General features: G+C 42.9%; 2 protein-coding genes and 1 pseudogene across 2 annotated transcripts in view; all 3 read left to right on the top strand.

Annotated features, from left to right (window-relative positions):
* The window catches only part of LOC133248204 (antigen WC1.1-like), a 55,673-nt gene extending 39,740 nt beyond the window's left edge, over nucleotides 1–15,933 (top strand). Inside the window, 7 exon segments of the mRNA XM_061418023.1 lie at nucleotides 4,805–5,119; nucleotides 8,685–8,990; nucleotides 9,082–9,144; nucleotides 9,147–9,332; nucleotides 9,335–9,397; nucleotides 14,886–14,978; nucleotides 15,077–15,933. Coding sequence (XP_061274007.1) covers nucleotides 4,805–5,119; nucleotides 8,685–8,990; nucleotides 9,082–9,144; nucleotides 9,147–9,332; nucleotides 9,335–9,397; nucleotides 14,886–14,978; nucleotides 15,077–15,591 — 1,541 coding nt within the window. The 3' untranslated portion in view covers nucleotides 15,592–15,933.
* A 3,882-nt stretch (nucleotides 15,934–19,815) lies between these two features.
* LOC133248197 (antigen WC1.1-like) lies at nucleotides 19,816–22,609 on the top strand (annotated as a pseudogene).
* LOC133248778 (antigen WC1.1-like) lies at nucleotides 21,854–26,092 on the top strand. Its single transcript, XM_061419085.1, has 5 exons — nucleotides 21,854–23,537; nucleotides 23,809–23,856; nucleotides 24,358–24,501; nucleotides 24,554–24,601; nucleotides 25,947–26,092. Exons 1-5 carry the CDS (start codon nucleotides 23,378–23,380, stop codon nucleotides 26,090–26,092), a joined length of 546 nt encoding a protein of 181 aa, XP_061275069.1. The 5' UTR covers nucleotides 21,854–23,377.
* Nucleotides 26,093–26,338: the final 246 nt, after the last annotated feature.

Below are 26,338 nucleotides of genomic sequence, written 5' to 3'. Positions count from 1 at the left end.
TGTGGAGAAACTGGAACTCTTCTGGATATTTATCCACCTTAAATGTGTATATCGCATCTCAAAACTATGACCAAAAAATCTGTATAATTTATAGTGATTTGTCTTTTCATTCTGGTATTTTTTCTCTCTGCTCTTGATTAGTATTGCTCAGTGTTGATCAATTTTCAGTGAGCCATGTTTGAACGGCTTTCCTCTATTGTCTTTGTCTTATGCTTACTTTCTTTTTTAGATTAACTTTATTTTTTTCTTTATTAATTCCAATCTTGTACATCCTTTAGGCTTTATTTTTCATATCCTAGCTTCTTAAATGAAAGCTTAAATTTTCTCATTTTATGTTTTTCCTCTTTTCTAAATCTAGGGTATAAATTTCCCTTAGACACTACTGTAGTTGCATTGGAAGAATTTTAGTTACAGCATTTCTTTGTTACCATTATTTTACAATATTTTCAAGTTTGAAAGTTATTTCCAGACCCAGGAATTCTTTGGAAGAATATTTCTTAATTTTCTCAGTAGGGATGGCTAACTATATTTTCTTATTAATAGTTAATTTCACTCTGGTCAAAGTAAATATTCTGTATAAATTCAATTCTCTGAAGGTTTTTGTTCTATCACATGATCATCAAAACATCTATTTCTGCTTTGTTGACCATGCCAAAGTCTTTGACTATGTGGATCACAACAAACTGTGGAAAATTCTTAAAGAGATGGGAATACCAGACCACCTGACCTCCTTCTTGAGAAATCTGTATGCAGGTCAGGAAGCAGTAGTTAGAACTGGACATGGAACAACAGACTAGTTCCAAATAGGGAAAGGAGTAAGTCAAGGCTGTATATCGTCACCCTGCTTATTTAACTAATATGCAGAGTACATCATGAGAAATTCTGGGCTGGATGAAGCGCAAGCTGGAATCAAGATTGCTGGGAGAAATATCAATAACCTCAGATATGCAGATGACACCACCCTTATGGCAGAAAGTAAAGAACTAAAGAGCCTTTTGATGAAAGTGAAGGAGGAGAGTGAAAAAGCTCAACATTCAGAAACCTAAGATCATGACATCCGGTCCCATCACTTCATGGCAAATAGATGGGGAAACAGTGGAAACAGTGACAGACTTAATTTTGGGGGACTCCAAAATCACTGCAGATGGTGACTGTAGCCATAAAATTAAAAGATGCTTACTCCTTGGAAGAAAAGCTATGAACAACCTAGACAGCATATTAAAAAGCAGAGACATTACTTTGTGAACAAAGGTCCATCTAGTCAAGGCTATGGTTTTGCCAGTAGTCATGTATGGATGTGAGAGTTGGACTGTGAGGAAGGCTGAGCACCGAAGAGTTGATGCTTTTGAACTGTGGTGTTGGAGAAGACACTTGAGAGTCCCTTAGACTGCAAAGAGATCCAACCAGTCCATTCTGAAGGAAATCAGTCTTGACTATTCATTGGAAGGACTGATGCTGAAGCTGAAATTCCAATACTTTGGCCACCTGATGGGAAGAAGTGACTCATTGGAAAAGACTCTGATGCTGGGAAAGGTTGAAGGTGGGAGAAGCAGACAACGGAGGATGAAATGGTTGAATGGCATCACTGACTCGATGGACATGAGTTTGAGTAAACTCTGGGAGTTGGTGATGGACAGGGAGGCCTGGCATGCTACAGTCCATGGAGTTGCAGTCAGACACAACTGAGCAACTGAACTGAGCTGAACTGATGATCATTTAAAAATGAAAATTTCCAGTGAATTTACAATAATGTAAATAACAAGTTCTTTCATTGTTGGGTGTATTGCTCTATATATGTTATTTATCTAACTGTTGTTTACATCTGCTATATTCTTCATTCTTTTTTGTACACTTGGTCTGCATGCTATTGCAAAATGCATGTTAAAGTCCCCACATTTTGATTATGATTTTGTCTATTTCTGTTCTTCGTTCTGTCAAGTATTATTCTATATTTCAAAGCAATGTTTTGACTTTTTCTTGGATTTTAATATCTATAATATCTTCATTAAGGGTGTATCCTGTTATAATAATGAAAATGCCCTCTTTAACTCAACTAGCACATCTTGCTTTGAAGTCTACTTTCTGTGACATTTATATAGCTATTCCAGTTTTCTTACAGTTAGGATTCACACAGTATGTACATTTTCCCCATCATTTTACTTTCAACCTTTCTTTACCCTCATATATAAGCTGAATATCTTCATGGTAGCATTTACATGGATTTTGTGGTTTTATCAAGATGGGCATTAATTTGAAGTATCTAATCAATTTACTGTAAGTGCAGTTATTGGTATTGTTGGGCTAGTATCTGTCATTTCCTTTTAATTGACCCACGTGCTTTATGTTCTTTTTTCCTCTCTTTTCCCCCTTCTTTTGTATTAAACAGATCTGTTATTATTCCAAATTTTCCTTTTTCCTTTGATTTTCAGCAGCTTTTCTAGGTGTGGGAGTTTTCATGCCCATCCATCCATTTTTTAAAAATTCTCAGTTATTATATCTTCAAGTATTACTTCTGCTGCTCTGTCTCTCTGTCTTAGCTTCTCTTCTCCTCCTATCCCACTCCTCCTTCTTCTCATCTCTCATCTCTAGGACTCCTCTAAGTCAGTAATTCTGTGTTGATTTCTATCTAAAATTCTTCTAAACTTTTTAATTCAACTCTCTAGACATTTTATTTTCAGTTGGTAACTGTTCCTTGATTTTTAAAGTTATAATAAGTTGTTAATGTTTTTCATCTTTTCACCATTTATTCTCTCATTTCCTCTTTTTTCCTCAATATATTGATCATAGTTAAAATCTATATCTGCTAACTCCAGCACCTCTATCATGTGAGTCTCTGCCTTCTCTTATTTTCTTTTTTTTCACTTTGTTAATATGTCATGTTATCCCATGTCTTCGTCATTGAAAAAATGATCCTCCAGATACATTTTCTAACCCTTGAGAGGATTCATATTCTGTTTAGTTAAGCAAGTAGGAGAAGGGTTGAAGATCACTCAAATATATAAATACAACTGAGAACTGAGTTGTAACAAGTCTAGGTTGTGGTTTTGGTAGCACTCAATCCACCTCTTATCTCTCTGTCCATGTGGCATGGGCCTTCAAAGATTTTGGTTGAGAACCTGGATATTTTGGTAGCTCAGCACCCAAGAGAGTAAGGGAACATCCACTCTGCTCTCCAAGACTTTTGACATTGATCTTTGGCTTCCTGCCAGCTTCAGGGCTTGTATAATGAGCACATATTCTATCTGTTGTGTGAGAAAGGATTTCAGGTCTCCAATTCTGTCTCACCACCAGGTCACCCCAAATTATGCTGGTTTCTCTGTCCAAATAGGAGTCCTCTGTTTCTCTGAGCCCAGATTCTGAGCCACTAACCCAGGCATCAAATTGGGAAATTCCTCCAGAGAAAAAGAAGCTGTAGATCCTTGGCTAACATTGAAACATATTACATGATCTCCTCTCTTTAGAATTTTAGCATATTTAGTCCATGTTGTGTCCACAAATTTCTGATATTTTTCAGTTCAGTTCAGTCGCTCAGTCATGTCCGACTATTTGCGACTGCATGAATTGCAGCATGCCAGGCCTCCCTGTCCATCACCAACTCCCGGAGTTCATTCAAACTCACGTCCATCGAGTTGGTGATGCCATCCAGCCATCTCATCCTCTGTCATCCTCTTCTCCTCCTGCCCTCAATCCCTCCCAGCATCAGAGCCTTTTCCAATGATACCTTTACTTAAAGAAAATTTCCAGCATTTAAAGTTGTGTCTAACAAGAAGACCATTGGCCTGCTTTCTCTTCCATTCTTCATGGAAGTACAGAATTTGAGGTTTTATTCTCTACTTTTCACTTACTTAAACTACGACAGTGATAGACATCATTTACCCTTTCTTTCCATGACTGGTTATGTATCAAAGGAGAGAATAATGCACTGTGTCTGTCAATATTGTTTGTTCAAAGGCTTTCAAAGCAGGACTATAACATATTTTTGCTCTGAGAGTTAGAAATACATATTTTCCCCTAGAAAACAAATAACTCCAAATTTTAGATAATAGCAATTCCTGACACAATGTCCAAGGAGAGATTATATTCATTTGGGAGAAGAAGCTGCATTCTGTGATTCCCAGTGGAATCTGGCCAATGTCAGTCAATATCTTCTGACATTATCTCTCACGCAGGGTTGTTTAATCTACTCAAAGAGATTATATTTTTTCAAACTAAGTATCCAGATCTGGAGTTTGAAGCTTAGAATCATAAGTGAATATTCTCGGGTAAACCATGGTGTCTCACAGACCATTTGTTTTTCAGTTCTCATGACTATACCAAGGAGAACGATTTTAATGATAGAGGATTGATGGCTGCTCCCCGAGGCTTCTGATGAGGCCACTGCCTGACTCTAAAGTCAGTGACCAAGAGTGTGTAGCTTATAAAGAATACATCCAGCTACCAGCCTCATCCTGTGACTCTGAACTCATTTAACCCCTCAGGGTAGAGAGACCAACATTTCCTGTAAATCTTTCTCAGATTCTGTGCAGAGCTCTACAAATCAGAATGTTAACTCTGATAGGACCTTGTAACACCATCTATCTCAGGCTACCTAGTAGTAATATTTCCTGTTTTTGTCCATTTTCATCCTTGTTATGCTCTTATCACTTCTATAAGAAACCAGATCTAAATGTTCCACAGGGCAATGACTCCGCAGCATCAGCTTCTGAAGAGAGTGCCCCCAACTGCTTGGGTGAGGGTCCCACAGGACAGAAGATCTTTCTCCTCTCCTGGTCAGCACCCCATTGCCCCATTTCTGTCTCCTCAGACAGCAGACAGCTCTGCCTGGTGGACGGGGGCGGGCCCTGTGCCAGGAGAGTGGAGACCCTTCACCAGGGTTCCTGGGGCACCATCTGTGATGACAGCTGGGACCTGGACAATGTCCGTCTGGTGTGCAGACAGCTGGGCTGTGGAGAAGCCCTCAGTGCTGTGGAGTCTGTTCCCTTTGGGGCGGGATCAGGACCCATCTTGCTGGATCATGTGTATTGTGGAAGAATGGAGTCCCACGTGTGGCAGTGCCCTTCCTGGGGCTGGGGGCGGCACAACTGCGGTCATGACGAGGATGTAGGAGTTATCTGCTCAGGTATGATCAGTGAATTGCCCACTGACTGAAAGAACAGAAAGCTCCAAGGAAGCTGGTGTCTGCTCACCAGAGCAATAGATGTGTAAGCTAGAGATGTCTGAGATAGCCTCCTTGAATGCATAAAGTATCTGTGAGTGATCAGTTCAGTTCAGTCGCTCAGTGGTGTCCGACTCTTTGCTACCGCATGGACCGCAGCATGCCGGGCTTCCCTGTCCATCACCAACTGCCGAAGCTTACTCACACTCATGTCTATTGAGTTGGTGATGCTATCCAACCATCTTGTCCTCTGTCTTCCCCTTCTTCTCCCATCTTCAATCTTGCCTAGAATCAGGGTTTTTTCAAAGGAGTCAGTTCTTCCCATCAGGTAGCCAAAGTATTGGAGTTTCAGCTTCAGTACCTGTCCTTCCAATGAATATTTAGGACTGATTTCCTGATGGGCTTCATTTATTGCTACTTTCCTCTTACAAGTCTCTGCTATTTCTTCTCCAGTGATCTTACCTGATATAGCTTAATCTATATCCCAATAAAAATTGATACTCATTTTTATATAATTTACTTTTGGAAGAGTGAAACATTTGCAAATCACCACACGCACCTGCTTTGCACAGTAAGCCCATGGGAGGAAAGGGCTAGAATGAGGCTGTACCTTCCAGGATGGAGTTCTTTCTGTATATATAGTGCAAAATACTTTTTTGTGCTAAGTTAGTAGGAGTGGAGGCACAGGGGACATCATCAAACAAATCAGAGAGGAACTTATGGATTTGTGCCAAATTGCAAGTCCCCTTTGAAAATTTAGATTTGAATATTCATAGCTTTTTGACTGGTAGGACAACAGAGCTGTGGATGAAATGTTCTGAGTCTGGGTTCTCCTTTCATTTTTACTAGAAAGGATTGTCTGTTTTTTTTTTTTTTTTCTTTAAAACCTCTGTATAAACCAAAATTTTGGAGGAACTCTTAGCCACACACTGACAAGTCAAAGATATAGTCAATAAAATATGAATTTCTATGTTTTGTGGTAATAAATGATATTTTATACCTGATGTCTTCAATGATATAAGAGAATTGTGTTTGGGGGCTTGTTTGATAGGAATAGGAATAAGAGGACACCTGTAATTTTTGAAGAAGGTGGAGGAGACTTATAGTAGCTAAGAGGAAGAAGAAGGGCAATGGGAGATGTCAAAGGCCATATGGGGTTCTCTGAGCATCACTGCGGGTCCAGGTGTGGTGTAGAGGATGCTACGTGTGCCTAAGGATACAGCAGGTCTGTACAGCAAGAGACCAGACAAGGATGTATTTTTATTATATTTAATACCTTTATCCACTCACACCAGCCTCCTATTGCACAAATTTTCTTACAATTTTCACACACACATCCTTTTATATAAAATTTAAAATCAAGTAGAAAATAAAAAAGAAATAATAATATGTCTCAGAAGTATCTATCCTGATGTGTACAAGACTTTATTGATTATTCAGCATATATTTGAGTGTTTAGCATGTATCTTGGTATATGAAACAGGATACAAGAAATATTTCTTTCTTGTTCTTTTTAAATTTGTAATCTCATGGGACTGATATAGAAACTAACAACCTGTTAAGTAAAAATGTTTTAATTAGAATGTGTATCCTATGACCAAACTCCCAGCCAGACCATACCAGATGTCCTAACCTGGAAAGGGGAGTTGAAAGTGGGTAAGTAACAAAAGGCTAACAGATCATCCTGGCTCTTACCATTCCCTCTTGGATAAGTGGTCAAGCTGGTCCTTCGATTCATTAATTTCTATAGTGTCTTTTCTGTTCTCTCCTGTTCTCTATAGTAGATTTTTATTCTGTTGAAATATTCTTTCTGAACCTTCAATGTTCTTATACTTATTAAATCAGAGTCCTTTACCAGAAAGAATTCCACCCTGTACATAAATAATTATAAGCACAGTCAGAAATCAGGCAAATGTATTTAAAAATTGTTCTTTATGATGAGAAGTTTTATTTTTTTCATTAGGTTACCTTTCCTCTATCCAAAATGTGGTCCCTGAAGGTCAAATCATGTCGTGAGTCTTTCCCTTAGTCTCCCTCTTTCAGTTTCATACTCCATCCACTCCCAGTTTAACCTACCCCTCATCCCACCCACACTCCACTCCTACAGAAGTTCTTCCCTTTCAGAGTCTCTTTTCCATCCATTTGTAGCTCTTAGGATTGTTTTCTCTTGTCTGCAGTGGGAGAAATGGGAAAGGTAAACAGGGTTAGGTCGCAGATGGAAGGAGCACAGGGGTAAAATGTGTTAAAAACTTGCTGGACAAATATTTTCCCCAAATCTTTCTTTCATCCATATTGAGGCTTTTGTAATGTAGAAATCTGTAAATTATATATGGCTGTTTGCTCTGTCTTCTCTTCTTCTCCCTCTCCTTTTTTTTTTTTTTTACAGCATGATGACTATTTCTCAAGAAATAGGAAAGTAGTTTGCAGTTAGCATATGAGTGCATGCTAGGTCTCTTCAGTCATGTCTGACTCTTTGTGACTCTATGAACTGTAGCCCATCAGGCTCCCTCATCCATGGGATTCTCCAGGAGAGAATACTGGAGTGGGTTGCTATGCCCTCCTCCCAGAGATTGAACCTGTGCATTTGCAGGGGGGTTCTTTACCACTAGTGCCACCTGGGAAGCACCATTTAGCATATAGATAGAATTTAAAAACATTAAATTACCTTCACTCCATAGCATTTGCTAAGATTCTCATGTGTTGGAAGAAAACCAGTAATATGAACTAATCAACACAGTTATTCATCTTTTATAGTCCCACTGAGAACTCATTCTCTCCTGGGTTCATTGGTAAATCCTAGGCTTTCTTGAAAGATGGCTAGGACCAACCCTTTCTCCTATGACTCTGACCTTTCTTCATATTCAAACTCATCTGTGGACAATTTCTTTTCACAATTCAAGTTGGATAAGAAATTCTTGGAATTTCTCACCATCAGAGATTATGAGAAACATATGGGAATCATAAGAAGTAGACTTGTTATAATATCTAGCTTTCCTTCCATGAGCCATAAGTCTGCTTATAGACTGACCTGCACTCAGATCTCTCGATTGATTTCCCTTGTATCAGTGACTTGAGTATTGACTCCTGAGAAAAATCCGGCAGGACTTCTAGCCCCAGAAATGTCAGGATGGCCTTCTAACCTTGTCTGGATCTTAGTTCTATAAACTCTTGAATCCCAAGGACCTATTTCACTCTTGGTTAGTTCAGTTCTGCACCCAAGTCTGATGCCCATTGCAGTGCAGTTTCCTTGGGCCCTATAGTTTCCAGACCCTTAAATGAGGAATTCTCATCCTAACCAACATCAAATATAGGTTTTTGGAATTCAACCATTCTAAACTAACTCTGCAAATCCTTCTGGATTTCTCTTCCAACACTCGCCCGTGAAAATGCAATTCTGACACTGTTATATTTTCTCTTCATGCCTCAGTCCTGGAAAATAAAAGCTTTCACACCATTGCCTGTGACATGTTTCCAGTTGCCAAGCCAGGATCATGAACATGCAGTGGGTTTATTTATTTGTTTCTCTCAGGATTTGTGCATCTGGTTGGAGAGGATGGACCCTGCTCAGGGCGAGTAGTTTATTCTGGAGAAGACTGGATCCCAGTGTCTGATAGAAACTTCACACTCCCCACTGCCCAAGTCATCTGTGCAGAGCTGGGGTGTGGCAAAGCTGTGTCAGTCCTGGGACATGAGCTCTTCAGAGAGTCAGATGGCCGGGTCTGGGCTGAAGAGTTCAGGTGTGAGGGGGAGGAGCCTAAGCTCTGGTCCTGCCCCAGAGTGCCCTGTCCAGGGGGCACTTGTCACCACAGTGGAGCTGTTCAGCTTGTCTGTTCAGGTGAGATGTAGGTCAGGACTAACCTCCCTGCACACTCTGTTCAGGTCAGAAATCATTAGATATTTCTGAAATTCTGTTATCTCGTATCCAGCATACTCAGAAGTCTGGATCATGACAAACGGCTCCTCTCAGTGTGAGGGGCAGGTGGAGATGAACATTCTGGACGATGGAGAGTGCTCTGTGCCTCCCACTGGAGTCTGGCCAATGCCAATGTTGTCTGTCATCAGCTTGGCTGTGGAGTGGCCATCTCCACCCCCAGAGGACCACACTTGGTGGAAGGAGATGATCGGATATCAACAGCCTGATTTCACTGCTCAGGAGCTGAGTCCTTCCTGTGGAGTTGCCTGTGACTGCTCTGAGTGGTCCTGACTGTTCCTGTGGCAACACAGCCTCTGTGATTTGCTCAGGTAAGAGAGAGGGAAAGGCTACTGGTACTTAGGATGCTCCTGGTGTGAAATATCCCCAAGAACAGAGGGTGAGGGAAAACTGGCTTTAAAAGGTAATTTCTCTTTTTAATAACTACTTTATATTATTGTGATTTTTTTCACCATACGTCAGTATGGATCGACATAGGCATCCATTTGTCCCCTCCATCCTGTCCTCTCCTCCCATCTTCCTCCCTACTCCATCCCTCCAGATTGTCACAGATCACCAGATTTGGGAGCCCTGCATTATACATCAAACTCTTGTCTATCTGTTTTGCATATGGTAATGTATATGTTTCAATGGTATTCTCTCAAATCATCCCCCCGTCAACAAATAGATTCAAGAGATTAGATCTGATAGAGTGCCTGAAGGACTATGGACAGAGGTTCATGACGTTGTACATGAGGTGGTGATCAAAACCATCCCCAAGAAAATGAAATGCAAAAAGGCAAAATGGCTGTCTGAGGAGGCCTTACAAATAGCTGAGAAAAGAATAGAAATGAAAAGCAAAGGAGAAAAGGAAAGATATACCCATCTGAATGCAGAGGTCCAAGGTATATCCAGGAGAGATAAGAAAGCCATCCTAAGTGAAGAACGCAAAGAAATTGAGGAAAACAACAGAATGGAAAAGACTAGAGATCTCTTCTAGAAAATTAGAGATACCAAGGGAACATTTAATGCAAAGATGGGCACAATATAGGACAGAAACAGTATGGACCTAACACACCAGAGGATATTAAGAAGAGGTGGCAAGAATACACAGAAGAGCTACACAAAAAATCTTAATGACCCAGATAATCTTAATAACTCAGATAATCACTCACCTTGAGCCAGACATCTTGGAGTACAAAGTCAAATGGGCTTTAGAAAGCATCACTACCAACAGAGCTAATGGAATTCTAGCTGAGCTATTTCAAATCCTAAAACATGATGCTGTGAAAACGCTTCACTCAATATGCCAGAAAATATGGAAAACTCAGCAGTGACCACAGGATATGGAACAATGGACTGGTTCCAAATTGGGAAAGGAGTGCGCCAAGGCCATATATTGTCACCCTGCTTATTTAACTTATATGCAGAGTACATCATGAGAAATGACAGGCTGGGTGAAGCACAAGCTGGAATCAGATTTCCAGGACAAATATCAATAACCTGAGATATGCAGATGACACCACATTTATGGCAGAATGTGAAGAGGAACTAAAGAGCCTCCTGATGAAGGTGACAGAGGAGCGTGAAAAAGCTGGCTTAAAACTCACGATACTGGATGCTTGGGGCTAGTGCATTGGGACGACCCAGAGGGATGGTATGGGGAGGGAGGAGGGAGGAGGGTTCAGGATGGGGAACACATGTATACCTGTGGCGGATTCATTTGGACATTTGGCAAAACTAATACAATTATGTAAAGTTTAAAAATAAAATAAAATTAGAAAAAAAATGAAGATTATGTCATCTGGTCCCATCACTTCATGGCAAATAAATGGGGGAAACAATGGAACCAGCGGCAGACTTTATTTTCTTGGGCTCCAAAACCACTGCAGATGATGACTGCAGCCATGAAATTAAAAGACGCTTGCTCCTTGAAGGAAAAGCTATGACCAACCTAGACAGCATATTAAAAAGTAGAGACATTACTTTGTCAATGAAGGTCCATATAGTCAAAGCCATGGTTTTTCCAGTAGTCATGTATGGATGTGAGAGTTGGACCATAAAGAAGGCTGAATGCTGAAGAATTGATGCTTTTGAGCTCTGGTGTTGGAGAAATCTCTTGAGAGTCCCCTGGACTGCAAGGAGATCAAACCCATCAATCCTAAAGGAAATCAGTCCTGAATATTCATTAGAAGGATGGATGCTAAAGCTAAAGCTCCTATACTTTGGCCACCTGATTCGAAGAGCTGGCTCATTAGAAAAGATCTTTATGCTGGGAAAGATTGAAAGCAGGAGGAGAAGGGGATGACAGAGGTTTAGATGGTTGGATAGCATCCCTGACTCAGTGGACATGAGTTTGAGCAAGCTCTGGGAGATGGTGAACCACAGGGAAGACTGGTGTGCTGCAGTCCGTGAAGTTGCAAAGAATCAGACATGACTGAGCGACTGAACAACAACAACTCCTCCCAGTGAGTCCAAATGTCTGTTCTTGCATCTGTGTCTCAAAAGGTAGATATTTCATGGTGAAATATTATAGCAATTTAATTACTTTCTCTTGCATATAATTGTACATTTCTTCTGGGATTGATATCTGTGTAAGATAAAGGTCAGGTTGCCATTTCCTTCTCCAGGATTCACATGGACATCCAACTGACTCAGAATCTTTTACTGAACAGGCTCTTTTTGAGAGAGTCGTTTCCTAGGCAGGTTGATAAGGAGTCTAGGTGTCCCCAAGGAGAGAGGGGTCTGGAATTCTCAAGGAGGAAGAAAGGACAAATTTTTTTTTCTTTCTCCACATTCCTTAGGATTATATAACAATAATGTATCCTGCCTAAGGACAGTCTTTGTATTCAACCTTCTGTTATCTTAAAATGTTAATTATAGGAGTAGACCTGGTCTTTACAAGGATGTATCTTGCCTGAGGACAGTGTTATCTTAAAACGTAAATTATGGGAGTAGGTCTGATGAGGTCTTTACAACCTCCAGACATTCTTTGGATTATATAACCTCATTGTTAACACTAGCAAGCGGGTACTCTTTCTGCCCCCTTCTGATGCCTATGTCAGAAGCTTTCTCTATCTCCTTTATACTTTAATAAAACTTTATTACACAAAAGCTCTGAGCGATGAAGCCTTGTCTCTGGCCCCGGATTGAATTCTTCTCCTCCGGGGGCCAAGAATCCTGGTGTATTCGCGTGATTCAACAACAACCTTTCATTTTCCCCATTGCAGTGTAACTTTGTCATACACAGAAGGGCATATGTGTCTGTCCTTTATGACAGTCTACTCTGTTTCATTGTATTATTTATCTATCCTGGCACCAATACTGTATTTCTTAATTATTGTATATTTACACTGTCTGAATGATTTTAATTTATGAGTGTTACTTTTTATTAACTCCTCTAACACTGTTTCTTGCCAACTGTGTTGGTCTTTCTAGGCCTTTTGGATTTTGTATAAGTTTTGGAATCAGCTTGTCACTTTTCACCCCCCCCCCCAAAAAAAAAGCCTAAATGTATTTTGATAGTGACTAGATTGAATCTATGTATAAATTTGAGGATGATTAACAATTTTGAGTCTCCCAACTCATTGACATCATATATCCCTCCATTCAGTTAGGTCTTGAGTTTCTCTCAGAGGTTTTGCCCATCTTCTACTAGGTTTTCTCTTAGGCATTTTGTTTTTGATGCTATTCATATTTTTTTGTGTGTAAAAGTGTCCTAAGAATGAATTTTTTGGACTTGTTTCACCTTTTAATATTTTTTTGAGACTTACAGAAAAGTTGTAAGAATAATATAAAAATTCCCAGATGACCTTTACCTGGATTTCCCAATGTTAGTATTTTGCTTTAATCTTTTTTAAAAAAATATATTTTTTAAATATATATTTTTTATTGAAGTGTAGTTGACTTACAATGTTTCAGGTGCACAGCAAAGTGATTCAGTTACACAAATACACATTATTATTTTTGAAATTATTTTCCATCATAGGTTATTACAAGACATTGACTATAGTTCCCTATGCTATACAGTAAACCACTGTTACTTGTTGCATATCTATTTTTAAATTAGAAATCTAGCATTCTATTCATACTAAGTCAAACAAGTGGAATCAAAATGTCATAAACTTTTTAGTTTGGCAAAAATTTATGTTTTCTAAATATACATATTATCCATAATTATATATGTGTACAAAAGCTTTTCTACTACCCTTGATAAAGGCTTGAATAAGAACATCAAAAAACAAACAAAAAAAAGGAGATGGAGAAATTGGAGAACATAAACTAAATGAAATGGGAGCACTGAATATGAAATAGAAAAATTGAAACATGATCTTTTACTTTTATCTAGTATGTTTCACTTTTTCTATTTCATGTTCACTCTTTCTACTCTGCCATCTTGAATTGGAAGTCCTATTTTGCTTTAATCTTTATCTCTCTGTTTGTCTTCTTCTCTTTTTCTGTCTGTCCCCCTCCTGTTCCATTTGTCCCTAAATATGTAAACTCTTTCTGAATTAGGTTGCAGACATGATGTCCCTTTATCCCTAAAATACTTCAGGGAATTTCCACAGTTATTAACCACAGTTCAGTCAAGTCTCAGCAAACTTCAGCCCCAGATGACATCTAAGTGCAACCACATGAAAAACCCCAAGACAGAACTGCCAAGTTGAGTCTTTCTCAGATTACACCCAGGAAATCATAAGCAAACTGAAGTATATATGTTTTGCTTTAGTTGCTAAGTTTTGGGGGGAATTTGTTTTACAGCATGATAACTGGGACACTTACCATGTGACCAGCATTTCTAAATAGAGGAATATTTGTCCTCTGATCTTCCATTGTACTCTTTCTACCTTATGCTGATCTAACACTGAGATACACTCGTTCTCTAGTTCTTAATTCCAACTATTAAGTTTTTTATCTCTAGAATTTTTTTTTTTTTGTAATCATTTCCTTGCCAAGATACATATCTTGTGAGTTAATTTTATGAGCATTTTAATCATGGCTGTTTAAATTCTCTGTCAATGGAATCTAGAAAAAGGGTACAGGTGAACCTATTTTCAGGGCAGAAATAGAGATGAAGACCTAGAGAACAGATGGGAACACACTGCAGTGGTTAGGATAGGGCAGGATGAATTGAGAGAGTAGCACTGACATGTATACACTGTCACATGTGAAACAGATGGTAACAGGAAGCTGCTATATAGCACAGGGAGCTCAGCTAGATGCTCTGTGATGACCTAAAAGGGTGGGATGGTGGATGGGGTGGGGGGGAGGCTTGAGAGGGAGGGTATATATGTATACTTTTGTCTGACTCACATTGTTGTACAGCACAAACTAATACAACGTTGTAAAGCAATTATCTTCCAGTAATAAAAATAATAAATTAACAAAATCAAATAAATTCTCTGTCTGGTAACTAATAGCTGGATACCCTTGGATATTCTTTCCAATGTTTCCTTTTGCCTCTTGAGTTTCCAAGAAATCTCTTTTGTATAAGTATTTGTTTAAATGATAGACACTGAAGATGAAAAATTGTAGAAATTCTTCAGAAAGGCTTTTGTTTTGCTTCTTCTACTTAGGGATAGATTTAGGAGTAACATACCTTATTCAACTCATTCTTAGTGCAACACTTGGCTTAAACCCAAATTATGGCACTGTCAGAAGCAGAATTCTCCATGGAGAAAGTGGATACTAAAGTTATGATAGCTTTACTGATATGCCACAGCTTTCATTTCAGGCTCCACTGCTAGGTCATCTTTTAACCTTAATTTAGTTTTCTTTACGTTAACCCTCCCAGCCCTCTGATCATTGGTGTTTCTGCAGGAAACCAGACCCAGGTGCTTCCCCAGTGCAATGAATCTGTGTCCGAATCAGCAGGCTCTGAAGCCTCAGAGGAGAGCGCCCCCTACTGCTCAGGTGAGGGTCCCACAGGACAGAAGACCCTTCTTACACACTGTCCCCTTGCCCCCTTCACCACCCTTCACCACGCCATTGTCCCATTTCTCTCTCCTCAGACAGCAGACAGCTCCGCCTGGTTGATGGGGGTGGTCACTGTGCTGGAAGAGTGGAGATCCTTGACCAGGGCTCCTGGGGCACCATCTGTGATGATGGCTGGGACCTGGATGATGCCCACGTGGTGTGCAGGCAGCTGGGCTGTGGACAAGCCCTCAATGCCACGAGATCTGCTCACTTTGGAGCGGGATCAGGGCCCATCTGGCTAGACGACCTGAACTGCATAGGAAAGGAGTCCCACGTGTGGAGGTGTCCTTCCTGGGGCTGGGGGTGGCACAACTGCAGACACAAGGAGGACGCGGGGGTCATCTGCTCAGGTCAGCACTCCACACTGTCCACAGTTTGGGGGAGGGGTGGGGCTCTGGAGGACGAGGATCAGAGCCCTGAAGGAGAGATGCTGAAAGGACTAGAGAAGGAGGCTTCCTCCCATGGGGCCTGTCTTTCCAGCAGACGAGAAGATGAGGTGCTTTCACTTACTCCTGCAGCAGCTGAGATTGTGGTCCTTTTTTCTCAGTAGTGTTTCCTGGCAGAGCCGTTTCTGACAGTTTCCACGTGAAAGCAGGGCTCTCTCTTCAGTTCCCTGTGGTAGTACAGTCTGGAGATCCTGTGGATGATGTAATGAAAGCACAGACTTACTCTGTTCAGTTCTGTATGCTAGGAGTCTGTTGAGGGTCTCCGTGGGCCAACATCCCAGTGTCCACAGGGCTGTGTTCTTCCTGGAGGACCCCTTTCCCAGCCTTTCCTGGTTTCTGTGTGGTCTCATTCCTTGGCTTGGGTCTTTCTTCTTCAACAACAGCGCGTCTTCTGACCATTCTTCCTCACTTACATTTCCCTCTGACTGGAACTGGGGAAGGTTGTCCATTTCAAAAGATAGTGTGGCTAAGGAGGTGTTTAAACTGGGGTCTATGAAAAGGCAAAATGATAGGATACTGAAAGAGAATCTCCCCAGGTCAAAAAGTGCCCAATATGCTACTGGAGATCAGTGGAGAAATAACACCAGAAAGAATGAAGGGATGGAGCCAAAGCAAAAAGAATACCCAGCTGTGGATGTGACTGGTGATAGAAGCAAGGTCCGATGCTGTAAAGAGCAATATTGCATAGGAACCTGGAACGTCAGGTCCATGAATCAAGGCAAATTGCCAGTGGTCAAACAAGAGATGGCAAGAGTTAATGTCAACATTCTAGGAAACAGTGAACTGAAATGGACTGGAATGGGTGAATTTAACTCAGATGACCATTATACCTACTACTGCAGGCAGGAATCCCTCAGAAGAAATGGAGTAGGCATCATGGTCAACAAAAGTCTGAAATGCAGTACTTGGATGCAATCTCAAAAATGACAGAATTACTTCTGTTCGTTTCCAAGGCAAACCATTCAGTATCACAGTAATCCAAGTCTATGCCCCAACCAGTAATGCTGAAGAAGCTGAAGTTGAATGGTTCTATGAAGACCTACAAGACCTTTTAGAACTAACACCCAAAAAAGATGTCCTTTTCATTATAGGGGACTGGAATGCAAAAGTAGGAAGTCAAGAAACAACTGGAGTGACAGGCAAATTTGGCCTTGGAATACGGAATGAAGCAGGGCAAAGACTAATAGAGTTTTGTCAAGAAAATGCGCTGGTCATAACAAACACCCTCTTGCAACAACACAAGAGAAGACTGTATACATGGATGTCACCAGATGGTCAACAATAAAATCAGATTGATTATATTGTTTGCAGCCAGAGATGGAGAAGCTTTATACAGTCAGCAAAAACAAGACCAGGAGCTGACTGTGGCTCAGACCATGAACTCCTTATTGCCAAATTCAGACTTAAATTGAAGAAAGTAGGGAAAACCACTAGACCATTCAGGTATGACCTAAATCAAATCCCTTATGATTATACAGTGGAAGTGAGAAATAGATTTAAGGGCCTAGATCTGATAGAGTGCCTGATGAACTATGGAATGAGGTTCATGACATTGTACAGGAGACAGGGATCAAGACCATCCCCATGAAAAAGAAATGCAAAAGCAAAACGGCTGTCTGGGGAGGCCTTACAAATAGCTGTGAAAAGAAGAGACGTGAAAAGCAAAGGAGAAAAGGAAAGATATAAACATCTGAATGCAGAGATCCAAAGAATAGCAAGAAAAGATAAAAAAGCCTTCTTCAGCGATCAATGCAAAGAAATAGAGGAAAACAACAGAATGGGAAAGACTAGGGATCTCTTCAAGAAAATCAGAGATACAGAAGGAACATTTCATGCAAAAATGGGCTCGATAAAGGACAAAAATGTTATGGACCTAACAGAAGCAGAAGATATTATGAAGAGGTGGCAAGAATACACAGAAGAACTGTACAAAAAAGATCTTCATGACCAAGATAATACAATGATGTGATCACTGACCTAGAGCCAGACATCCTGGAATGTGAAGTCAAGTGGGCCTTAGAAAGCATCACTACAAACAAAGCTAGTGGAGGTGATAGAATTCCAGTTGAGCTATTCCAAATCCTGAAAGATGATGCTGTGAAAGTGCTGCACTCAATATGCCAGCAAATTTGGAAAACTCAGCAGTGGCCACAGGACTGGAAAAGGTCAGTTTTCATTCCAATCCCAAAGAAAGGCAATGCCAAAGAATGCTCAAACTGCCGCACAATTGCACTCATCTCACATGCTAGTAAAGTAATGCTCAAAATTCTCCAAGCCAGGCTTCAGCAATATGTGAACAGTGAATTTCCTGATGCTCATGCTGGTTTTAGAAAAGGCAGAGGAACCAGAGATCAAATTGCCAACATCCACTGGATCATTGGAAAAGCAAGAGAGTTCCAGAAAAACATCTATTTCTGCTTTATTGACTATGCCAAAGCCTTTGACTGTGTGGATCACAATAAACTGTGGAAAATTCTGAAAGAGATGGGAATACCAGGCAACCTGATCTGCCTCTTGAGAAATTTGTATGCAGGTCAGGAAGCAACAGTTAGAACTGGACATGGAACAACAGACTAGTTACAAATAGGAAGAGGAGTACGTCAAGGCTGTATATTGTCATCCTGTTTATTTAACTTCTATGCAGAGTACATCATGAGAAACACTGGACTGGAAGAAACACAAGCTGGAATTAAGATTGCTGGGAGAAATATCAATAACCTCAGATATGCAGATGACACCACCCTTATGGCAGAAAGTGAAGAGGAACTCAAAAGCCTCTTGATGAAAGTGAAAGTGGAGAGTGAAAGAGTTGGCTTAAAGTCAACATTCAGAAAACGAAGTTCATGGCATCCGGTCCCATCACTTCATGGGAAATAGATGGGGAAACAGTGGAAACAGTGTCAGACTTTATTTTTCTGGGCTCCAAAATCACTGCAGATGGTGACTACAGCCATGAAATTAAAAGACGCTTACTCCTTGGAAGGAAAGTTATGACCAACCTAGATAGCATATTCAAAAGCAGAGACATTACTTTGCCAACAAAGGTTCATCTAGTCAAGGCTATGGTTTTTCCTGTGGTCATGTATGGATGTGAGAGTAGGACTGTGAAGAAGGCTGAGTGCTGAAGAATTGATGCTTTTGAACTGTGGTATTGGAGAAGACCGTTGAGAGTTCCTTGGACTGCAAGGAGATCCAAGCAGTCCATTCTGAAGATCAGCCCTGGGATTTCTTTGGAAAAAATGATGCTAAAGCTGAAACTCCAGTACTTCGGCCACCTCATGTGAAGAGTTGACTCACTGGAAAGGACTCTGATGCTGGGAGGGATTGGGGGCAAGAGGAGAAGGGGACGACAGAGGATGAGATGGCTGGATGGCATCACTGATTCGATGGACGTGAGTCTAGTGAACTCCGGGAGTTGGTGATGGACTGGGAGGCCTGGCGTGCTGCGATTCATGGGGTCGCAAAGAGTCGGACACGACTGAGCAACTGATCTGATCTGATCTGAAACATCCTAAGGTCCTTAAGTTTGTTACATCTGTAAAGTTCCTTTTGCCACGTCAGGTACATATTCACAGGTACTAAGGGTTGGTATGTGGACATTTGTGGCTCCGTTATTTTGCTTCCCTCCCCAAATACCCACATCACATTCCATCCACAAACCATTTTAGAGGTTTTTTTTTTTCAGGAAGCAGGAGTCAGTTCTCCATCCCACAGGTACCCTGGTAGGTCTTTCTCTGTTTGTATCCACTACATCATCGTGGTAGAAATAGAAAGACAGACACAAATGGATAAAGTCAGGTAGAAGTGAGGCAATGATAGTGAAAGATTGTTGTTGAATCGCGCAAAGACGCCAGGATTCTTGGCCCCCGGAGGAGAAGAATTCAATCTGAGGCCAGAGACGAGGCTTGATCGCTCAGAGCTTTTGTGTAATAAAGTTTTATTAAAGTATAAAGGAGATAGAGAAAGCTTCTGACATAGGCATCAGAAGAGGGCAGAAAGAGTACCCCCCTGCTAGTCTTCAGCTGGATGTTACATAGTCACTAGCAGTCTGTTAATGAAAGAAAGGAATGTCTTAAAATACAGAATGGCACCAGGCCCCTCACCCATGAGATGCATTTTGGGGTAATCTTGGCACCAAATGGTTTATCCTGGGCCATAAAATGATTAACTTGAATCTTGAAGAAGGGCAGACCACCATACAAATAGTTTAATTTACATAGATTAGGGGAACAATATCTGAGTATAACATACTGGTTTGTCAAGTAGGTTCTGAGCCAAGAGGCGGAACCAACTTGAAGACGGAGCTTGGGGTAAATGCAGAGTATATTAGCATCAGTTCAATTCAGTCACTCAGTCGTGTCCAACTCTTTGCGACCCCATGAATCGCAGCACGCCAGGCCTCCCAGTCCATCACCAACTCCTGGAGTTCACTCAGACTCACGTCCATTGAGTCAGTGATGCCATCCAGCCATCTCATCCTCTGTCGTCCCCTTCTCCTCTTGCCCGCAATCCCTCCCAGCATCAGAGTCTTTTCCAGTGAGTCAACTCTTCGCATGAGGTGGCTGAAGTACTGGAGTTTCAGCTTTAGCATCATTTCTTCCAAAGTAATCCCAGGGCTGATCTCCTTCAGAATGGACTGGTTGGATCTTCTTGCAGTCCAAGGAACTCTCAAGAGTCTTCTCCAACACCACAGTTCAAAAGCATCAATTCTTCAGCACTCAGCCTTCTTCACAGTCCTACTCTCACATCCATACATGACCACAGGAAAAACCATAGCCTTGACTAGACGGACCTTTGTTGGCAAAGTAATGTCTCTGCTTTTGAATATGCTATCTAGGTTGGTCATAACTTTCCTTCCAAGGAGTAAGCGTCTTTTAATTTCATGGCTGTAGTCACCATCTGCAGTGATTTTGGAGCCCAGAAAAATAAAGTCGGACACTGTTTCCCCATCTATTTCCCATGAAGTGATGGGACCGGATGCCATGATCTTCGTTTTCTGAATGTTGAGCTTTAAGCCAACTTTTTCACTCTCCACTTTCACTTTCATCAAGAGGCTTTTTAGTTCCTCTTCACTTTCTGCCATAAGGGTGGTGTCATCTGCAAGCTTAAGACAAACATTTCCATAAGAAAAAGGCATTGGTTATCTCTAGGGTTGAGAATAGTTAACTTCAGGCGAAACCAGGTGACATTATGGCAACACATTATTTTAAGAGAAACCTCCTTTTAAATTTGTATAGAGAAGGAAAAAATATCACTAGTTTGTTTCCTCCTGCTGCTTAAGAGAGATAAAAATGTTTGACACTTGCAGGCTATTTCCTCCGTTTGGAGACCCCTAGCCTTCCTGCCTGTTACCCTCTTAATAGTCTTGTCAACTAGTGGGCATCTCTGCAGTTGGGTCAGTGATGTATGGTCACAGTTTCTGGGAGAGAGGAAGACCCAGAGCCCTGAGCAGAGTGCTCACTGTGTCCTGTCTCCTCTCTTTCAGTCTTAGAGTTCCTGTCCCTCCGGATGGTGAGCGAGGACCAGCAGTGTGCTGGGTGGCTGGAAGTTTTCTACAACGGGACCTGGGGCAGTGTCTGCCGTAACCCCATAGATGACATCACTGTGTCCGTGAACTGCAGACAGCTTGGCTGTGGGGACAGTGGAACCCTCGACACTTTTGTTGCTCTTAGAGAAGGTTCTAGGCCCCGGTGGTAGATGGAATCCAGTGTCAGAAAACTGACACCTGTCTCTGGCAGTGTCCTTCTGACCCTTGGAAATACAGTTCCTGCTCTCCAAAGGAGGAAGCCTATATCTCGTGTGCAGGTGACTTACTTTCTGTTTCTGTCTGTCTCAACCCCGAAGGATGTTGTTAGAGTGGTTTATGCTTTCCAGTCTAAGTGATGATTTTAAGTTGAGTCTACAAAATGTCTATGTGCCTGTGTCTGTGTGTGTGTTTGTATTTGTTGTGGGGTGTGGAGACCAATAAATGATGAACAGTTACAGTTATTTCAGCTGATGATCATATGCACTGAATGTCTCAGACCAGGAGATAATGAGCCTGTGTTTTCACATGTCATTTGCACTGAGTCAGACCTTAGATAATCTTATGTGGGGACAGGACCACCCCCAGCTGTCCCTGATCCACTGTTTCCCCGTTGTGTGCAGGAAGAAGACCCAAGAGCTGTCCAACTTCTGCCCCCTGTACAGGTATGTCAGCCCCCTCCCCTGTGGCTTCCAGGGGCTCCCGCCCACCAGGGCAGTCACAGGAGGGGCTGCTGCCTTTTCAGACAGAGAGAAGCTCCGGCTCAAGGGAGGAGACAGCAAGTGCTCAGGGCGGGTGGAGGTCTGGCACAGCAGCTCCTGGGGCACTGTGTGCGATGACTCCTGGAGCCTGGCAGAGGCCGAGGTGGTGTGTCAGCAGCTGGGCTGAGGCCAGGCCCTGGAAGCCATGTGGTCTGCAGCATTTGGCCCTGGAAATGGGAGCATCTGGCTGGACTAGGTGTGGTGCAGGGGCTGGGACTCTTCCCTATGGGACTGTGCTGCGGAGCCCTGGGGGCAGAGTGACTGCAAGCACGAGGAGGATGCTGGTGTGATGTGCTCTGGTGAGTGAGGGGCTCAGGGTCCACCCTGGGTGAGCTGGGCAGCACGGGGACAGCGGGCTGGACTAGGGGTGGTGGGGAGTTTGTGTTCAGAGAGTGTAAGGGTGCTGGGGCTCTGATCTAGCACAGTGAAGCTGGGAGGACTGGGCACTGATGTCATGGAGACTGAGGTGGTGATTTCAGGGCTCAGGAGGAAAAAATGGGTTACCCTGTGATCTGGCCAATTCCGTTTACCCAATCTCCTATTTTTCTCTTTAGGTGCAGGGACAACATTGCCCCCGACTACAGCAGGTACTGTGGTCCATCCATGGGCAGGGGAGAATACTCAGATTCTGGTAACCTGTTCTGTTGGCTCTCTGACAACTCAGGAGATGAAAGAGCCTGAGGAGTCCTGGCTGTTGGGAAGGAGCTGGGGCATTATGTTGGGGAACGCCCCTGCCTTGGTTCCCAGGGCCACATGTTTCTCAGGCCCAGGATCCAAAAGAGTCTAGTTCCGGTGGTGCAGATTCTAAAGTTCTCCCATTCTCCTACCTGCCCCTGAGTGTTGCTCCTCATCAGTGAGGTGTGGGTCTCAGGACTGTTTGATGCCCAAGGAGAAGGGATGAGCCGGGTCCTCAGGCTGTCTCAGCCCGGCAGCTCCCTGACAATCCCTGGCTTTGCCTCGGGGCCACACTGGCCGGAGTGGAGTTGACTTGTCTCAGGATGAGACCTGGAGGAGCCCAGTCACTATTAGTATATTTGTGTCTGAGGCTAGGATACCATCATCCAGAGCCCCCAGAAATGCTGGTAAAGGGGGTTTCTCTGTGCCCAGGGCCTTCTTCACACCCTGTTGCCCTGCTTTCCTTAGGGGCCAGACCAACCTCAAATCCTCTCCCTGGCATCTTCTCCCTGACTGGGGTCCTCTGCCTCATCCTGGGGTCTCTTCTCTTCCTGGTCCTCATCATACTAGTGACTCAGCTGCTCAGATGGAGAGCAGAGCACAGAGGGGGGCTGCAGGGGGAACTGGGGACCAGGAAGAGTGTGTGCAGGCAGAAGATGTGGCAGGTGTGAGGAGGGGAACCTGGGCCAGGTCTCTGTTCTGAGTCTGTAGAGCTCCACATGGTCCGTGCTGAGCTCTAAGGGCTGAACATACAGAGGTTCTTAGGACTGGGGTGTGAACTCTCATATGTCATGGCCTCTCCTGTGAGACCAGAAAGAGTCAGGGCTGAGCTGTGGATTCAGGACAGATGAGGGGAGAAGGTGCCAACACAGTGCATGGGGTAAGAGATGATGCTGAGGTCCAGGCAGCCTCTGTGTGAGCATTGGGGAGATGAATGTGGGTCTGCTGGATTGGGGTGTCTGGGGCGGCATCTCTGACCTGCTAGCGGATCTCTCAGCCTTATCCAGCTATGAAGATGCTCTTGCTGAAGCTGTGTATGAGGAGCCTGATTACCTCATGACTCAGAAGGAGGGTCTTCTGGGCAGCCCAGGTGGGTGTCTCTGCTTGCCTTCCTGGGACCTCTGGTTGTCACCTCCAACTGGCTGTGAACATCTTCTCAGCGTCCACAGACCCCATGGGTGTGCCCCAGGCTTACAGAGGTAGCTCTCCAAAGTGGCAGGATGGCCTCTCAAAGCCCCGTGAGCCCCCAGCCCCCATCTACACTGCAGGATCCTGGTCTGCCCCTTCCCAGCCTTAACACAGGTCCCGTGAGTGTGGGGAGGGTCATTCTGTGTGTTGTGTGATGTTTGTCTCCACTTTAGGCCTCCTGTCAGATGGTGAGGACAAAAATGACTCCACATCTGCTCCAGGTAATAGAGGTAGACCTGCCTTATTTGGACTTTGGGGAGGAGAGTTTCCCCTCATAGAGACGAGATGCAAGGGGAGCAGTCTTCATTTGATGGACCAGAGGCATCCCTTGTGTCCAGATGGGGTCTGTCCTTCCCTTTTTCTGACTGTTCTGTGATGTCTCACATTGGAGTGGGGCTCTCTGTGTCCAGAATCACAACAGGCACACACTGGTTTTAAAAATAATTTCTGTAAAGCACAATTTGTCAAAATACTTTAGTAACGCTCAATGGTAGGAGAGTTACTTTGGAATATATATTTTCAAACAGGAAATATTAAGATGTAAAATCATGTTTTGGTTCATGGACACATCAAAATGAAACATGGTCTTAGAGAAAAAGATCCTTTAAAACAAGGAGTGACTGGTGCCTCTAGCAGCTCAGAAACTGGGTCAGAAGGATCCTAGGTATTTCTCAGACCAACCCCCTTACTGTGGTTTCATCTGACCCGTGCTCTGCCCTCAGAAGTGCCAGATCAGAGGACTGTTGCCCTTGGTGAGGATTACGATGGTGGTGAAGAGGCACCAGTGACTGGGGCTCCTCCTCACTCTCAGGGGAGTGAGGAGGAAGTGCTCCCAGAGAAGGAAGATGGGATGAGGTCTCAGACAGGTGAGTGAGATTAACTGATCCCCTGTAATCTTTGGTCTTTGTCCTGGAAAAGGTGAATTTGAGCTCCTCAATGCCCAGCCTCTGCAGTTTCAAAATATGGGTAATCTCATGCATTTGATGAGCCACCCTAATGGCTCAGATGGTAAAGAATCTAACTGCAATGCAGGAGACCTGGGTTTGATCACTGGATCAGGAAGAGCCCCTGAAGAAGGGAATGTCTACTCACTCCAGTATTCTTGCATGGATAATCCAATGGACAGAGGAGCCTGGTGGGCTACAGTTCATAGCGTTGCAAAGAGTCAGACACAACTGAGTAACTAACACTTCACTTCTCAACCATATGCCATCTTTAATGCTGTCAGACTCCTTGTGGGGGGCGGTGAGGAATCACTCTACTTTTGGCATTTATGTCCCCATAGTGCAACATAAATTTTCATTTTATTTGTGATATATCTACATTAAAATTTATAGATTAGGGACTTTTCTGGTAATCCAGTGGTTAGGATTCTACACATTCACTGCTAGGGCCTGGGTTCAATCCCTGGTCAAGGAACTAAGATCCCACAAGCATTGTGTAGTAGTCAAAAGAAATAGATAGCTTATAGATTAATTGAGCATATTTACCAAATCCAAAAGTAGACAAGTGTTTTGATAACATCTCTGTGCTTCCCTGAATGTGAAAGACAGAGATTTTAAAAATGTATTGCAGTATTGAAATTTGTGAGTCATCTGATAATTTAAGATGAGGTCTGTGTATAAGGTTGCAATGACATGTACAAAGTCTATGGTATATGGTGGCCTTAACATTAAGCCATGTTGGTGGATCATTGACTCGGAGCTGATGGTCAGCTAAGGTCTAATTTCCTCCAGATATTTCAGTTGTCAAGAGAAAACACTTTTTCTCTGGAAGAGAGTATTTATCCATCTGAGGGCCTGTGTGGTCCCTGGGAGGGGCCATCTGTGGATGCTCCCGTGATACTCTTTGTGGACATTTGGGAACATGCATCAAGACAAGTAAGAGCAGAGTTGGTTTATGAGTGAGGAATTCAGACTTTCCCTGTGTCCACTCTCCCTCTCACTGTGATTTCACATCTGTCAGCTGTGAGAGGAGAACATTTAAATTTGTTGTTATGCTCTTACTGTCCCTGGGCATCTCCTTGCTAGTGTGTAGCCTGGAAGCAGATCTTGCCAGAGCTCCTGTGTGAGCACAGGTCTCCTGTGATGCAGAATTTCCATATGAACTGAGGCCCCAGAGACCACATGGACCGGATCTGAGAGGACAGCCTGGATCCATCCTCACTGTAGCTGGTGTGAAATAGTCTGAGCCTCCTGCCCACACCTGGGTCCCAGGGATGCTTTGTTATCATCACTTGTTTAACAGGCTTCCAACACACTGTCCAGTTCCTTTGTCTCAGTTCTAATTATGCTTCTCTTTGCTCTTTCAGGCTCTTCTCTAAACATCTCTAGAGAGGAAGCTGATCCTGAGGAAGGAGAACAGAGCCCCTGCCTACTCCAGGGGGAGAAAGGGGACCCTGGGTACGATGATGTTGAACTCAGGGTCCTGGGAACATCCACAGTGGCTTTCCTGTGATGTTGTATTAAATACAAGATGATGCCTCAGATATTCTGCTGCTGCTGCTAAGTCACTTCAGTCGTGTCCGACTCTGTGTGACCCCATAGACGGCAGCCTAGCAGGATCCCCCGTCCCTGGGATTCTCCAGGCAAGAACACTGGAGTGGGTTGCCATTTTCTTCTCCAATGCATGAAAGTGAAAAGTGAAAGGGAAGTCACTCAGTCGTGTCCGATTCTTCCTGACCCCATGGACTGCAGCCTACCA

This window comes from Bos javanicus, chromosome 5 (assembly GCF_032452875.1).
Source record: "Bos javanicus breed banteng chromosome 5, ARS-OSU_banteng_1.0, whole genome shotgun sequence".
NCBI classification, from domain to species: domain Eukaryota; kingdom Metazoa; phylum Chordata; class Mammalia; order Artiodactyla; family Bovidae; genus Bos; species Bos javanicus.
The sequence above is the reverse complement of the archived record's forward strand: the minus strand, read 5'-3'. Positions and strand labels throughout refer to the sequence as shown.